This window comes from Heterodontus francisci, chromosome 2 (genome assembly GCF_036365525.1).
Source record: "Heterodontus francisci isolate sHetFra1 chromosome 2, sHetFra1.hap1, whole genome shotgun sequence".
NCBI classification, from domain to species: Eukaryota; Metazoa; Chordata; class Chondrichthyes; order Heterodontiformes; family Heterodontidae; genus Heterodontus; species Heterodontus francisci.
Window position 1 is genome coordinate 210,426,752 of NC_090372.1, and position 16,292 is coordinate 210,443,043.

General features: G+C 47.8%; 1 protein-coding gene across 1 annotated transcript in view; it reads right to left on the bottom strand.

Annotated features, from left to right (window-relative positions):
• LOC137381049 (pituitary adenylate cyclase-activating polypeptide type I receptor-like) overlaps positions 1-16,292 on the bottom strand; it is a 114,417-nt gene that overhangs the window by 27,645 nt on the left and 70,480 nt on the right. Inside the window, exons 9-11 of the mRNA XM_068053445.1 lie at positions 13,899-13,959; positions 13,682-13,751; positions 12,712-12,803 (exon numbers count right to left, since the gene is read on the bottom strand). Coding sequence (XP_067909546.1) covers positions 12,712-12,803; positions 13,682-13,751; positions 13,899-13,959 — 223 coding nt within the window. The remainder of the gene's footprint in view (positions 1-12,711; positions 12,804-13,681; positions 13,752-13,898; positions 13,960-16,292) is intronic.

The window sequence follows — 16,292 nt, forward strand, 5'->3', positions numbered from 1 at the left end:
GAGGTATAGAGAGCCAAAGAGAGTCTGTGGGAGGTATAGAGAGGCAGAGAGAGTCTGTGGGAGGTATAGAGAGGCAGTGAGAGTCTGTGGGAGGCAGAAAGAGGCAGAAAGAGTCTGTGGGAGGTATAGAGTGGCAGAAAGAGTCTGTGGGAGGTATAGAGAGGCAGAGAGAGTCTGTGGGAGGTATAGAGAGGCAGAGAGTGTCTGTAGGAGGCAGAAAGAGGCAGAGAGAGTCTGTGGGAGGTATAGAGAGGCAGAGAGAGTCTGTGGGAGGTATAGAGAGGCAGAGAGAGTCTGTGAGAGGTATAGAGAGGCAGAGAGAGTCTGTGGGAGGTATAGAGAGGCAGAGAGAGTCTGTGGGAGGCAGAAAGAGGCAGAGAGAGTCTGTGGGAGGTATAGAGAGGCAGAGAGAGTCTGTGGGAGGTATCGAGAGGCAGAGAGAGTCTGTGGGAGGCAGAAAGAGTCTTTGGGAGGTATAGAGAGGCAGAGAGAGTCTGTGGGAGGTATAGAGAGGCAGGGAGAGTATGTGGGAGGCAGAAAGAGGCAGAGAGAGTCTGTGGGAGGTATAGAGAGGCAGAGAGAGTCTGTGGGAGGTATAGAGAGGCAGAGAGAGTCTGTAGGAGGCAGAAAGAGGCAGAGAGAGTCTGTGGGAGGTATAGAGAGGCAGAGAGAGTCTGTGGGAGGTATAGAGAGCCAAAGAGAGTCTGTGGGAGGTATAGAGAGGCAGAGAGAGTCTGTGGGAGGTATAGAGAGGCAGTGAGAGTCTGTGGGAGGCAGAAAGAGGCAGAAAGAGTCTGTGGGAGGTATAGAGTGGCAGAAAGAGTCTGTGGGAGGTATAGAGAGGCAGAGAGAGTCTGTGGGAGGTATAGAGAGGCAGAGAGAGTCTGTAGGAGGCAGAAAGAGGCAGAGAGAGTCTGTGGGAGGTATAGAGAGGCAGAGAGAGTCTGTGGGAGGTATAGAGAGGCAGAGAGAGTCTGTGAGAGGTATAGAGAGGCAGAGAGAGTCTGTGGGAGGTATAGAGAGGCAGAGAGAGTCTGTGGGAGGCAGAAAGAGGCAGAGAGAGTCTGTGGGAGGTATAGAGAGGCAGAGAGAGTCTGTGGGAGGTATAGAGAGCCAAAGAGAGTCTGTGGGAGGTATAGAGAGGCAGAGAGAGTCTGTGGGAGGTATAGAGAGGCAGTGAGAGTCTGTGGGAGGCAGAAAGAGGCAGAAAGAGTCTGTGGGAGGTATAGAGTGGCAGAAAGAGTCTGTGGGAGGTATAGAGAGGCAGAGAGAGTCTGTGGGAGGTATAGAGAGGCAGAGAGTGTCTGTAGGAGGCAGAAAGAGGCAGAGAGAGTCTGTGGGAGGTATAGAGAGGCAGAGAGAGTCTGTGGGAGGTATAGAGAGGCAGAGAGAGTCTGTGAGAGGTATAGAGAGGCAGAGAGAGTCTGTGGGAGGTATAGAGAGGCAGAGAGAGTCTGTGGGAGGCAGAAAGAGGCAGAGAGAGTCTGTGGGAGGTATAGAGAGGCAGAGAGAGTCTGTGGGAGGTATCGAGAGGCAGAGAGAGTCTGTGGGAGGCAGAAAGAGTCTTTGGGAGGTATAGAGAGGCAGAGAGAGTCTGTGGGAGGTATAGAGAGGCAGGGAGAGTATGTGGGAGGCAGAAAGAGGCAGAGAGAGTCTGTGGGAGGTATAGAGAGGCAGAGAGAGTCTGTGAGAGACAGAAAGAGGCAGAAAGAGTCTGTGGGAGGTATAGAGAGGCAGAGAGAGTCTGTGGGAGGTATAGAGAGGCAGAGAGAGTCTGTAGGAGGCAGAAAGAGGCAGAGAGAGTCTGTGGGAGGTATAGAGAGGCAGAGAGAGTCTATGGGAGGTATAGAGAGGCAGAGAGAGTCTGTAGGAGGCAGAAAGAGGCAGAGAGAGTCTGTGGGAGGTATAGAGAGGCAGAGAGAGTCTGTGGGAGGTATAGAGAGGCAGAGAGAGTCTGTGGAAGGTATAGAGAGGCAGAGAGAGTCTGTGGGAGGTATAGAGAGGCAGAGAGAGTCTGTGGGAGGTATAGAGAGGCAGAGAGAGTCTGTGGGAGGTATAGAGAGGCAGAGAGAGTCTGTGGAAGGTATAGAGAGGCAGAGAGAGTCTGTGGGAGGTATAGAGAGGCAGAGAGAGTCTGTGGGAGGTATAGAGAGGCAGAGAGAGTCTGTGGGAGGTATAGAGAGGCAGAGAGAGTCTGTGAGAGGCAGAAAGAGGCAGAAAGAGTCTGTGGGAGGTATAGAGAGGCAGAGAGAGTCTGTGGGAGGTATAGAGAGGCAGAGAGAGTCTGTGAGCGGCAGAGAGAGTCTGTGAGAGGCAGAGAGAACAAATCAACAAAAAAAAAATCAAGCTATGACATAAGAACAGCAAGTAGGTGACAGGTTGTTCAGGAGCCCTGAGGTGAGAAGCACATAACTAAAGAAGTTTGGGGACTGTGCAGCAGAGCGAAGTAGTCAGGGAGCGAGGTTAAAAATCACAGGCTGACATTTTATTTTGAGGTATGCCTGTTGCTGTTCCTGGCATGCCCTCCTGCACTCTTCAGTCTGCCACTCTAGAATTGGCATTTACAGCCACTCCAGGCGCTGCTCCACAAACCACTGACCACCTCTAGGTGCTTACCCATTGTCTCTTGAGACAAGGAGGCCAAAGAAAGAAACAAATAAATGCCTGGTGCTGCTTCTGGCATGCCCTCCTGCACTCTTCACTGAACCAGGGTTGTTCCCCCAGCTTGATGGTAATGGTAGAGTGGGGGATATGTTGGGCCATGGGGTTATAGATTGTGGTTGAGTACAATTCTGCTGCTGCGTATGGTCCACAGTGCCTCATGGATGCCCAGTTTTGTATTGCTAGATCTGTTCTGAATCTAACCCATTTAGCATGGTGGTAGTGCCACACAACACAATGGAGGGTATCCTCACTGTGAAGACAGACTTTGTCTCCAAAGGACTGTGCGGTGGCCATTCCTACCAATACTGTCATGGACAGATGCATCTGCGACAGGTAGATTGGTGAGGACGAGGTCAAGTAGGTTTTTCCCTCTTGTTGGTTCTCTCACCACCTGTCGTAGGCCCAGCCTAGCAGATACGCCCTTCAGCACTCAGCTAGATCACTGCTACTGAGCCACTCTTGGTGATGGACATTGAAGTCCCCCACCCAGAGTACAATCTGTGCCCTCGCCACCCTCAGTGCTTCCTCCAAGTGGTGTTCAACATGGAGGAGTACTGACTCATCAGCTGAGGGAGGGGGGTAGGTGGTAATAAACAGGAGGTTTCCTTGCCCACATTTGACCCGATGCCATGAGACTTTATGGGATCCGGAGCCACTACTTCCCAATTGTATACCACTGTCCCACCAGGAGGACAGAGCCAGGGACAGTGATGGAGGAATCTGGGACATTCATTGTCTGTAAGGTATGATTCCGTGAGTATGACTATGTCAGGCTGTTGCTTGACTAGTCTGTGGGACAGCTCTCCCAACTTTGGCACAAGCCCCCAGATGTTAATAAGGAGGACTTTGCAGGATCGACAGGGCTGGGTTTGCCATTGTTGTTTCCGGTGCCTAGGTTGATATCAGGTGGTCTGTCCAGTTTTATTAGTATTTGACTTTTCTGTAGCCATTTGATATAACTGAGTGGCTTGCTAGGCCATTTCAGAGGGCAGTTAACCACATTGCTGTGGGCCTGGAGTCACATATAGATCAGACTGGGTAAGGACAGCAGACTTTCTCCCCTGAAGGGCATGAGTGAACCAGATAGGTTTTTTACCACAATCTGATAGTTTCATGATTGTTATTAGTGAAAGTAGCTTTTTAATTCCAGGTTTATTAATGAATTGAATTTAAATTCCATTATCTGCCATAGTGGGATTTGAACCCATGTCCCTGGAGTATTAGTCCAGGCTTCTGGATTACTCTTGTAGCAACATTATCACTATGCAGCCATTCCCAGTATAATTATACAGAACACTTAGAAGAGGCAGGCTTTGATCGTTAAGAAATTCAGCACCAAACAAACAAGCAGACATTGTTCACTGCAATATTGGAAGATAAGCCCCTGCCTGAGTAAGACCTAGATCTAGAAAGTTAGGGAGTGTGAGATAAGTTAGGGAATACAATCTGCGGCTGTAAGAAGAGGACGGGAAAATCAGTGTTGCATGCTAACAGCGGATTAGGTAATATAGAAACGTGAATCGTCTTGAATCAGTTGAGAAAAAAGGTATAAAGAGATGTTGTGATAAATACTCTGAATTTGTTTAAGGTTTGGACAACCAGGTACACCAAGCTCGGAACTACAGTCTGTCTTTTTGGATCCTCTGGCTTGGCCACACGTTTCGCTGTTAACTGCATGGTTAATTATTAGTCAGTGATCATTGCTACTGTATGCTTAATAACTCTATGTAGGTTAGCAGGAAATGCTTTGAGCCCTATCATTTTGAGGAGTAAGATATAAACTTATAAGTAAGAACACCCATTGTCCAACAACAGCATCCTGGTCAATCTATATTGTACACACTATTGCTTTAATGCGCTTTCTTTAATGAGGTGCCCAAAACTGCACAAAACACTCTCACTGAGGTCCAATGTTTTCTGTAAATCCATCATTGCTTTCTTATCCTTGCACTCAACAACACTCAAAGAGCTCGACACCATCCAGGGCAAAGCAGCCTGCTTGATTGGCACCCCATTCACCACCTTCAACATTCACTCCCTCCACCACTGATGCACAGTGGCAGCAGCGTGTACCATATACAAGATGCACTGCAGCAAACGCAATACACCTTCTTCGACAGGACCTTCCAAACCCGCGACCTCTACTGCCCTTAAAAGAAAGTGCATGGTAGCATAGTAGCAGCAAACAGTAGCAATAGCAAGTCTTCGAAACACGTGGATTAAGTTTGTCCTCCAAGGGATTTTTTTTAGGTTAAGTGTCACAACATTTGTGTCTTTGTGAGAAGATTAGAATAGGGGGCAGGACTGGACTATACAGTCTCTCGAGCCTGCTCCCCTGTTCAATACGATCATGGCTGATCTTGGGCTTCAACTCTACTTTCCCGCCCACTCTCCTTATCCCTTGCTTCTCTGAGAGACCAAAATGATATGAAAAAAATATCAAATAAAGAACAATTTACAAACTAAACAAAAATGGGATCTATTGTCAGCAGAGAAAGAGAAAGACATAGGTTATGAGTTAGCGAGAGATTGAAATAAAGCACTGTTCTAGGACCGCTATATACAGGAGCTATCAGAAAACCAGAAAGAATAATAATGGTCAACATTACAAAAGTGTCACAGTTCAAGTCTGTATTGGGAATTAACTTCACATCCTTATAAACCCAGAAGCAGCCAAAGATGCGTTAACCCGTTGAGCCGTCAGCTGTGATCTCCCAACTCCACTGCAGTGCCTCGAAATCTCAAAAAGAAATCGCCATCGGGATGTGGTGACCCCACGAAAGATGTGAGGGCTGATTTAAAAAAAAAAATCAACTTACACTCTGAGCAGATGGAACCTTGTCAGAGCTTCCGGAGCTCCCTATTCAATTCCTGAATGTGTCCCAAGGCTGGTATTCGTAAAACTTCTCCTTTCATTTCTCTTCTCTACGTTCACGCACTATCAAACTTTCAACGTCACTACTTTACTGAGCCTTGACACCACAATTACTGTAAACAGTCTTCTTCTACCTAGCCTGTTACATCCTTGTAGAAGTTTAAACACTTCTATTGTTACCCCCGATGATGTGTTGTTCTAACAGACCCAATTTTCCAGAACTTTGTATTAGTATTTCCTGATAAAGAGGGCGGCATCCCAGTGAATCTACCCTCTCTCAAAGCCTCAAAGTATTTCCAGCACAGAACCAAGCCATTTGTCTCCACAGGTCCATGTTATATTCATCATATCATGTGGTTTGTGAAAAGCCTGCCTACCCGACACGAACCCGACCAAACCTGACTACATGTGTCGGGCTCGGGTCGGATTTGTCTTCTGCGTTCAGCATTCGGGGTCGGCTTGGGCTGGACTGTACTGTTTTGTTTCATATTGTTTTCATTTTAATCTACGACTTTTTCCTGTTTCAATAATATGTTGGTTATTTTCAGTTTGGGTCGGGCATTTAAAACAATTAAAGGACTCAGGCCTGGTTTGGGTTCGGGTTGGCTGTTGTTGGGTCGGGCCCAGGTCGGGTTTTAGTTTTATACCCGAGCCAGGCTTTACGCTGGTGCACTTTTTCAAAGCATACAGTCGGGACACAAAGATTTTCCATCTTCCAGAAAACCATCCCTATAATTTTGCCATTGCAGTGTTTATTGAATGGCTCCAGTGTTCTGCCCTCAACCATTCCTCCTGGTTATCCTGTTGTTGCTGTAGATTTCCCTCTCTGTGTAACAATACTTCCTGAACTGTGGCCTAATCTTTCCCTTCATCTCCTGATCTCCTGTCTTCTTGTGCTGCTATCCCAGGCAGTATTTACTCAGCCAGTGCGATCAAATGAATCTGTGAATTCAGCTGCAGCATTAACTGTGACTGATGTTATTGTATGCAAAATGCCAATGGAGGGACTGGGTGACAGATGATAGAACCAGAACAAAGTAGCTGCGAATGGTACATATCACAAATGTGGGAAATAAACATCACAACAGTAAATGGGATAGCCATTTCCATTCCACACTCCCTCCAGCTTCCCTCCTCTCCTCTCCTCTCCTGAGGGCATTGGCCGTAGCTTCCATATGCGCCAGCATTCCTCCAATCCCCTTTCCTTTAAGTATAGGCCAATGTGGGTGCACTGTTAGCAGGCTATTCGACTGTGGAAGGGGGAGTTGAGTAGCCCCTCAACACATAGTCAGGGCTCGACACATGGTCAGGGCTCGACACATGGTCAGGACTCGACACATGGTCAGGACTCGACACATGGTCAGGGTTCGACACATGGTCAGGGCTCGACACATGGTCAGGACTCGACACATGGTCAGGGCTCGACACATGGTCAGGGTTCGACACATGGTCAGGACTCATGCACAAAGTGGAAGATGGTCAGAGCTGCACTCCAGCAAGGAGCTAATGCCCTCGGGCGAGGAAGGGAGACAAGAAGACCTACTAAGAAAAACTGATGCTAAAGACTATGAAATTAAGAGAATAAAACATGAATATCAGCCTGCTGGTAGAACAAGACAATATGGCAGTGCACTGTTAGTTATTGACTGTGTAAAGAGCTCACACACTCTGCTCACTTTAATATTCAGCCCTTTTTAAGAAATAAGCTTTGTAATCAACACTGTACTACATAACCAATGATTGCTAATTGTGTAGGTAAATAAAACCAGCTTCACACAGTTGCAGATTGATACAACCTTATAACATACTATCAAAATGCTATACACACAGGAAAACAATTAAAAATTTATAGAGAAATAAACTAATGCTTCGATAATGACTCAGTAACTAAACAGCGGAGAGACAATCTTCCTTCCCGAGTTCATTAATCAGTCTTTCCTCAGGAGAGACTAGGGCTGTTCTCCTTCGAGATGATTAAGAGGCGATTTGATAGAGGTGTTCAAAATCATGAGGGGTCTAGACAGAGTAGATAGGGAGAGACTGTTCCCATTGGAGGAAGGGTCGAGAACAAGAGGAACCAGAGGGGACGTGAGGAAAAATCCTTTTACACAGCGAGTGGTTAGGATCTGGAATGCACTGCCTGAGAGTGTGGTGGAGGCAGATTCAACCATGGCCTTCAAAAGGGATTTGGATTATTATCTGAATAGAAACAATTTGCAGGGCTACGGAGAAAAGGTTGGGGGAGTGGGACTAGGTGAGCTGCTCTTGCAGAAAGTCCACCTAGACTCGATGGGCTGAATGGCCTCCTTCTGTGCTGTAACCATTCGATGATTCTATGATACTATGGTGCCCTGTTGCCAACTCTGTTCAGTGAGGTCCCAGGTGCCCTGTCTCCCCTCGCACTGGGTTTTTCTCCTCTCACCTTCAGTAACTTACTAGGCCAAAATATTCTGAGCTGAAGAGTGTGGGAGTAAGTCTAACAAATGGAAGCCACCATTAGATGCGGGGCTACAGCTAAATCTGACTCAAATTTAATTTGCTCCCTGCAGCTACTCACATAATAATCTGAACAATAATGTATCAACATAAATGATTCACATATCTTATGTAATGTTCAAAGATTTGGTCTGTTAGTAAAGGGCTCTCGCTAAATATGATGGTTACGTCAAACATAGATGCTGGGTGTTGCTTTAATCATGGAGGTAATTTCTTCTTTCTTCTTCTTCTTTGGCCTCCTTGTCTCGAGAGACAATGGGTAAGCGCCGAGAGGTGGTCAGTGGTTTGTGAAGCAGCGCCTGGAGTGACTATAAAGGCCAATTCTAGAGTGACAGACTCTTCCACAGGTGCTGCAGATAAAATTGGTTGTCAGGGCTGTTACACAGTTCACTCTCCCCTTGCGCTTCTGTCTTATTTCCTGCCAACTGCTAAGTCTCTTCGACTCACCACTGTTTATCCCCACCTTTATGGCTGTCTGCCAGCTCTGTCGATCACTGGCAACTGACTCCCACGACTTGTGATCAATGTCACAGGACTTCATGTCACATTTGCAGACGTCTTTAAAGCGGAGACATGGACGGCCGGTGGGTCTGATACCAGTGGCGAGCTCGCTGTACAATGTGTCCTTGGGGATCCTGCCATCTTCCATGCGGCTCACATGGCCAAGCCATCTCAAGCGCCGCTGACTCAGTAGTGTATATAAGCTGGGGATGTTGGCCGCCTCGAGGACTTCTGTGTTGGAGATACGGTCCTGCCACCTGATGCAAAGTATTCTCCGGAGGCAGCGAAGATGGAATGAGTTGAGATGTCGCTCTTGGCTGACATACGTTGTCCAGGCCTCGCTGCGTAGAGCAAGGTACTGAGGACACAGGCTTGATACACTCGGACTTTTGTGTTCTGTGTCAGTGCACCATTTTCCCACACTCTCTTGGCCAGTCTGGACATAGCAGTGGAAGCCTTTCCCATGTGCTTGTTGATTTCCGCATCGAGAGACAGGTTACTGGTGATAGTTGAGCCTAGGTAGGTGAACTCTTGAACCAGCTCCAGAGCGTGGTCGTCAATATTGATGGATGGAGCATTTCTGACGTCCTGCCCCATGATGTTCGTTTTCTTGAGGTTTATGGTTCGGCCAAATTACAGGCAGCTGCAAACCTGTCAATGAGACTCTGCAGACACTCTTCAGTGTGAGATGTTAATGCAGCATCGTCAGCAAAGAGGAGTTCCCTGATGAGGACTTTCCGTACTTTGGTCTTCGCTCTTTGACGGGCAAGGTTGAACAACCTGCCCCCTGATCTTGTGTGGAGGAAAATTCCTTCTTCTGAAGACTTGAACACATGTGAGAACAGCAGTGAGAAGAAGAAACCAAACAGTGTAGGTGTGAGAACACAGCCCTGTTTCACGCCACTCTGGATAGGAAAGGGGTCTGATGAGGCGCCGCTATGCTGAAATGTACCATTCATATTGCCCTGGAATGAGGTGATGATACTTAATAGCTTTGGTGGACATCCGATCTTTTCAATAGTCTGCAGAGACCACTTATCATGGAGATAAGTTCTTAACACAGCAATAATAGCGGGTTCATTTCTCCAGGGGACTCAGTGTGTTTCTGTCTCTCACTCTCCACGTTCCTCACCCCCACTGTTTTCACATCCTTCGCCCCCGATTCTGAAGATGCTGATACAGCCCTCACTCTCCCCTTCCCTCTGCTTCTTCCCCACTACCCTCCTCCGCGCCTCCTACCACCAAAATCTGGGCAGGGGTCGTGACCCTGGATATGGAAATGAGACCCAGGAGTTAAAAACCTCTCCAGCCCTCAAGGGATGAGCCTGTCCCTCACCCCGACACGGATGGATCCCGCCCCGCAACACAACTGGGACCTGGGTCATTCAACTTCAAAGGCATCACCATTGAATCCTAACCCTATCCTCTCCCATAGTAGGCATCAGGACAGTGGCCACTACCAAACGCATCTTCCCCTCCCTTCCCCTGTCAGCATTCTGAAGGGATCGTTCCCTCCGCGACACCCTGGTCCACTCCTCCATTAACCCCACCACCTCGTCCCTGTCCCATGGCACCTTCCCCTGCAATCGCAGGAGGTGTAATACCTGCCCATTTACCTCCTCTCTCCTCACGATCCCAGGCCCCAAACACTCCTTTTAGGTGAAGCAGCGATTTACTTGTACTTCTTTCAATGTAGTATACTGTATTCGCTGCTCACAGTGTAGTCTCCTCTACATTGGGGAGACCAAGCGCAGACTGGGTGACCGCTTTGCGGAACACCTCCGCTCAGTCCGCAAGCAGGACCCCGAGCTTCCGGTTACTTGCCATTTCAACACTCCCCCCTGCTCTCATGCTCACATCTCTGTCCTGGGATTGCTGCAGTGTTCCAGTGAACATCAACGCAAGCTCAAGGAACAGCATCTCATCTACCGATTAGGCACACTACAGCCTGCCGGACTGAACATTGAGTTCAATAATTTCAGAGCATGACAGCCCCCCATTTTACTTTCATTTTTAGTTGTTTTTTCTTTTTTCTTTTTTTCTTTTTTACATTTTTTACAACCTTTTTTTGCATTTATTTCATTTCATCTTCGTTTGTTCAGTTTGCTTACCCACTGTTTTTTTTCATGTTTGTACTTGCTGCTGTTCAATATTCAGTCCGTTAACACCTTATCTGTACTAATGCTTTGTCTTTCAACACACCATTAACATATTGTTTGCCTTTGCTCCATGACCTTTTGGTCAGCTATGTGGCCTTGTTCAATCTACACCTTCTCCTTTGTTATCTCTTGCCCCACCCCACCTCACTTGCTTATAACCTGTGACATTTTTAATATTTGTCAGTTCTGAAGAAGGGCCACTGACCCAAAACGTTAACTCTGCTTCTCTTTCCACAGATGCTGCCAGACCTGCTGAGTGGTTTTTATTTCAGATTTCCAGCATCCGCAGTATTTTGCTTTTATATTGGAATGCTTGAATTTTGATTGCTATGAATTGGTGAGGTTAATTTAGCATTAGTCTCCTGAGCGAGCTGACAGTATTAGATAGCCAGAGAATGGTGAGAAAGTGGACCCCACAACTACAAAGAGTACTTGAGGCGATGGCAATTATTTTTTATGTAACAAGTTGTTGTGACAAGACTTGATAGGCTGGGGTGGTTTTCTTTGGAAGAGAGGAGGCTGAGGTGAGATTTAATTGAAGCATATAAAATTATGAAGGGCCTAGACAGAGTGGATAGGAAGGATGTATTTCCATTAGCAGAGAGGTCAATAACCAGGGGCATCAATTTAAAGTAATTGGTAGAAGGATTAGAGGGGAGTTGAGGAGAAACCTTTTCGCCCAGAGGGTGGCGGGGGTCTGGAACTCACTGCTCACTGAAAGGGTGGTGGAGACAGAAACCCTCATTGCTTTAAAAAACACTTGGATATGTATTTGGGATAGAATTTAGTGAGGCTGTTTGGAGCAGGAATGGAGGCAACCGGAACGGGGTGCGGCGGGGGGGGGGGGTCCGGAGAATAGCATTGGACTCGTCCACCCAGAAATCCGAGGTCATGAAGTCGGTTCTGGATTTAGTCAGCAGCAGGAAAGCTCCAAGGCGGCCCACACCAATGTGACGTGACTGCCATTTGTATCGGTGTACAGATAGTTATAACACATTTGAATGCAATTACTAGCGATTCAATGGGGGAGCTTGGGAATAAGTGGACTGCGGGCTGCCCTCATGTACCTTCCGATCCCCGGCCATTGAAAAGTGGTGGCACCGAGGTGAGATCTCAGTGCTGTGACAGGAAGGCGACCATGGAGAGCAGTGGACTGAGGAATAGGGGGAGCAGAGGCCATTGCTGGCAGGCAGTGCTGGGCACTCTGCACGGGTGTGCTTGGTCCCGGGTGAGAAAGTCTGGTGGGCATAGCGTGGGATCACTCTGCACGGGTGGGCATTGTATTAGGTGCAAGAGTTGGGTGGTCTATATCTCGGGCGCACTGCAGTCAGTGCTTCGGAGCCCACCTCCGTCGTGCAATATGACTGGCCCCGCACCTCCATGATATAAAATGACCACCAGCCGCACAATTTCGGTCAGCCAGCCCCGTGCGTCACGGGTGGCGACAACACCCACTCCGGCTTTGCTGCCAGGACCCGCGACGGGAACACTAAATTCAGCCCTTGAGGTGTCATAACCGACAGGGCTACAGGCCAAGAGCTGCAAGGTGGGATTAGGCTGGATCGCTCATCGGCCTGTACAGACACAATGGACCAAATGGCCTCCTTCTCTCTGTAATATTCTATGATTCATACATCTCTCCTGATTTCCCATTAACTGCAATGGAAAAATAAATCGGGTGCATGCATGTAATGAAGGGCTGATTCTAGATAGTTCACGTTGCAGCCAGGGTCAAAATAAGCCCCAGTGAGTTAGAAGGAAGCTGCATTCAGAGCTCTAACCCCCTCCTCAGAGAGACCTGCTGGATCCAACTGTGTCACAAGCAGCTTGGAAACCCCCCCCCCCCCACCGCCCCCCAAAGTGACAACATGCAAAATAATAAAGTCACATCAAAGACCAGGGGCAATTCACCCGCATCCCAAACACCCAAGTGACAAACGCGAACCTTTTCCTGTGTGTACAGCAGGTGACATTTTAACCCAACATGAGTTTCCAAGTCAAACATCAAACACTTACAAATAAATACTGGACTCATTGCCTCCGATATCAGGTGACTGGAGCTTTTGCACCAGAATAAATATGATTCCGATGAACAGGATGAAGTTTACCTGGTGGAAAGCACAAGAGAACGCAATCAGTTGGCAGATTCTTCACTTGCATGTCAAGCTCTGCAAGGATTTACCCAATCACCACTTCCAATCTACCGCCAAACCCCATGAACTTTAACCTGTGTGTTTCGCTTACAACGGTACCTGGGCTGACGTACTGTACAAATGAAGCTCATACAGTACATGCAGGCTCGAGGGGCTGAATGGCCTACTCCTGTTCCTTTTGTTTTGTTCGTACACAAGGACATGAGCATCACTGGCCAGGCCAGCATTTACTGCCCATCCCAAATTGCTCTTGAGAAGGTGGTGGTGAGCTGCCTTCTTGAATAGAATGGAGTGGCTTGTGAGGCTAGTTACGAGTCACAAGTTCTGATGAAAGGTCACCAATCTGAAACGTTAACTCTGTTTTTCTCTCCCCAGATGCTGCCCAACCTGCTGAGAATTTCCAGCATCCCAAGTATTTTCCTTTTCAGTCCATTGCTGTGGGTCTGGAGTCACATGTAGGCCAGACCGGGTAATAACAGCAGATTTCCGTCCCTAAAGGACATTTGATGGATTTTCACAACAGTCAGGTAGTTTCATGGTCAGCATTACTAGCTTATTTGAGATTTATTTAACGAACTGAATTTAAATTTCCCAGCAGCTGTGGTGAGATCTGAACCCATATCTCCAGGTTATGAGCCTGTATTCTAGATTACTAGCCCAGTAACATAACCACTATGCTACTGTACACATCAGTTGCAATACTACTGGCCCATTTTAATTGAATGCAGTGGATGGATGTGTTTAAACATGCACAGAATAGACATGGTTGAGTGGATTTCTTTACGAAGAGGATACAGTTCCTCAGTAACTTTTCCATCCATTTCGATGCTTACCATGATTGACACAATGACTGGGCCTTTAATAACCCACCACAGGGCTCGATGTTCATTTGTTTCCCAACAACTAGAAACAGAGGAAAGACAATGTGTTACAGAGTGCAGGTGAATGAGGGCGGGTTGTCATGGGTGAGCTCGGCTGTTCATTCTCCCTGTTCCCCCCCAACACCGACAATAATTGATCAGGGTGAGGCTAAAAGCAGGCCACACTTACCCAGAATCATCAAAGTGAAGCCTCAGCACTGTCCAAATAGTGACGCAAATGGTGGGAGTACCTGTTAAAAAAAACACAAATGTGTTTTTCCACTCGGAATACATATACATTTTCTTTGATGTCTGAAGTTTTCCATTATTCCGGGTGAAGGGACTGGGCTGAGGGGAGAGCAGAGTGGATAGCTGCTGCCACCTGGTGTGGGCCAATTGCATCACACCTCAGTGCATCGTTTGAGACTTGCATTTATGTGGGACCTTCCATGACGACTGGACGTCCCAACGAGGTTTACAGCCAATCAAATATTTTTGAAGTGTAGTCACTGTTGTAATGCAGGAAACACGGGCATCAATATGCGCACAGCAAGCTCCCACAGACAGCAATGCGATAATGATGAGATAATCTGTTTTTTGTGATGTGGGTTGGAGGATAAATATTGGTGAGCACACCGGGGAGAACTCCCCTGCTCTTCTTCAAAATAGTGCCATGGGATCTTTTACATCCACCTGAGAGGGCAGACGAGGACTCAGTTTAACATCTCATTAAAAGGCGGCACCTCCGACAGTGCAGCACTCCCTCACGGGATTGTCAGCCTAGATTTTGGCATTCAATTCCTGGAAACCAGTGGCATCATCACACAAACTACAGATTGTGAGTTCAAAGTAATTGTTGTGATGCTGTGAGTGCAAAATATTTGGTACCTTTTTATCTTTACGTAGAATTACATAGAATTTACAGCTGAAAAACAGGCTATTCGGTTCATCATGTCCATGTTGGTATTTATGCTCCACATGAACTTCCTCCCACTCTATCTCACCCAATCAGCATACCCTTCTATTGCTTTTTCCATCATGGCTTTATCAAGCTTCTCATTAAATGCATCCAAACTATTCTCCTCAACTACTCCTTGTGGTAGTGAGTTCCACATTCTCACCACTCGCTGGAGACTGTTTGTTCTAAATTCCCTGCTGGATTTATTAGTTACTGGCCCATTACATTAATCACCCCTAGTTTTGGTCTCTCCCACAAGTGGGGCTGCATTTTACATTGGGCGGACGGGAGCCGGCCACCGATGTAAAAGTTGGTAGCGAACCCGCTTCCGCCCGGCCCGGGGATCCGTCCCGCATTTTCCGGGTCCCCGGGGCTTTAATTGTTCCAAGGCGGGACTTCCGCCCACTTGAGGGAGGAAGTCCCACCTCATTGAGCTGCCAGCCAATCGTCGGGCCGGCAGGTCTTAGTCCCAGCAGCGCCACCAGGAGCTCCCTCCCCCAATCCCCCCCATTTACTGCTCCCTCCCCCAATCCCTCCATTTACTGCTCCCTCCCCCAATCCCTCCATTTACTGCTCCCTCCTCCAATCCCCCCCCCCCATTTACTGCTCCCTCCCCCAATCCCTCCATTTACTGCTCCCTCCTCCAATCCCCCCCCCCCCCCCATTTACTGCTCCCTCCCCCAATACCTCCAATTACTGGTGCCCTCCTCTGTTCCCAATAAATGCTGGCCTTGCCAGCAATACCAACATCCCATGAAAGAATTTTTTAAATGTCGAGCGCACTGTGCGTGCATTGTGAGCAGTGAATACAGTAATAGGAAAGTGATAGAATCACCTGGAGGGAGTGTTTTGGGCCTTGAAAGGTGAAACGGGAGGAGGTAAAAGGGCAGGTGCTTGCACAGGAAGACACTGCGGGATGAGAAAGGGGTGTTGGGGGTGACTGAGGACTGGACCAGGGTGCAATAGAGAGAATGGTTCCTTCGAAATGCTGAAAGGGGAGGGGAAGATGTGTTTGGTGGTACCTTACCCCCCACACAGTGAATCCTTTTACCCATCCAATCCCTTTACACCTCCAACACCCACCAGGACGGTTTGAGGGCTCTTCGCTTCTTCCGTGGACAGAGGCCCAACCAGTCCCCATCCACCGCCACCCTCCTCCACCTGGCTGAACTTGTTCTCACATTGAACAACTTCTCCTTCAACTCCACTCACTTCCTCCAAATAAAAGGTGTTGCTACTGAAACCCATCTGGGTCCTGGCTATGCCTGCCTTTTTGCAGGATAGGTGGAACGTTCCTTTTTCCAGCCCTACCCAGACCCTCTCCCTCATCTCTCTTCCGATACATTGATGACTGTAATGGTGCCCCTTCCTGCTCCCACCCTGAACTGGAAAATTTCATTGACTTTGTTTCCAATTTCCACCCTTCTCTCACCTTTACATGTTCCATCTCAAACTCTTCCCCTCCCTTCCTTGACTTCTCTATCTCCATTTCTGGGGATAGGCTATTAACCATTATTCACTATAAGCCCATGGACTCCCACAGTGACACTTCCTCACACCTCACATCTTGTAAAGACTCGATTCCATTCTCTCAGTTTCTCCATCCCTGTCGCATCTGTTCGGAAA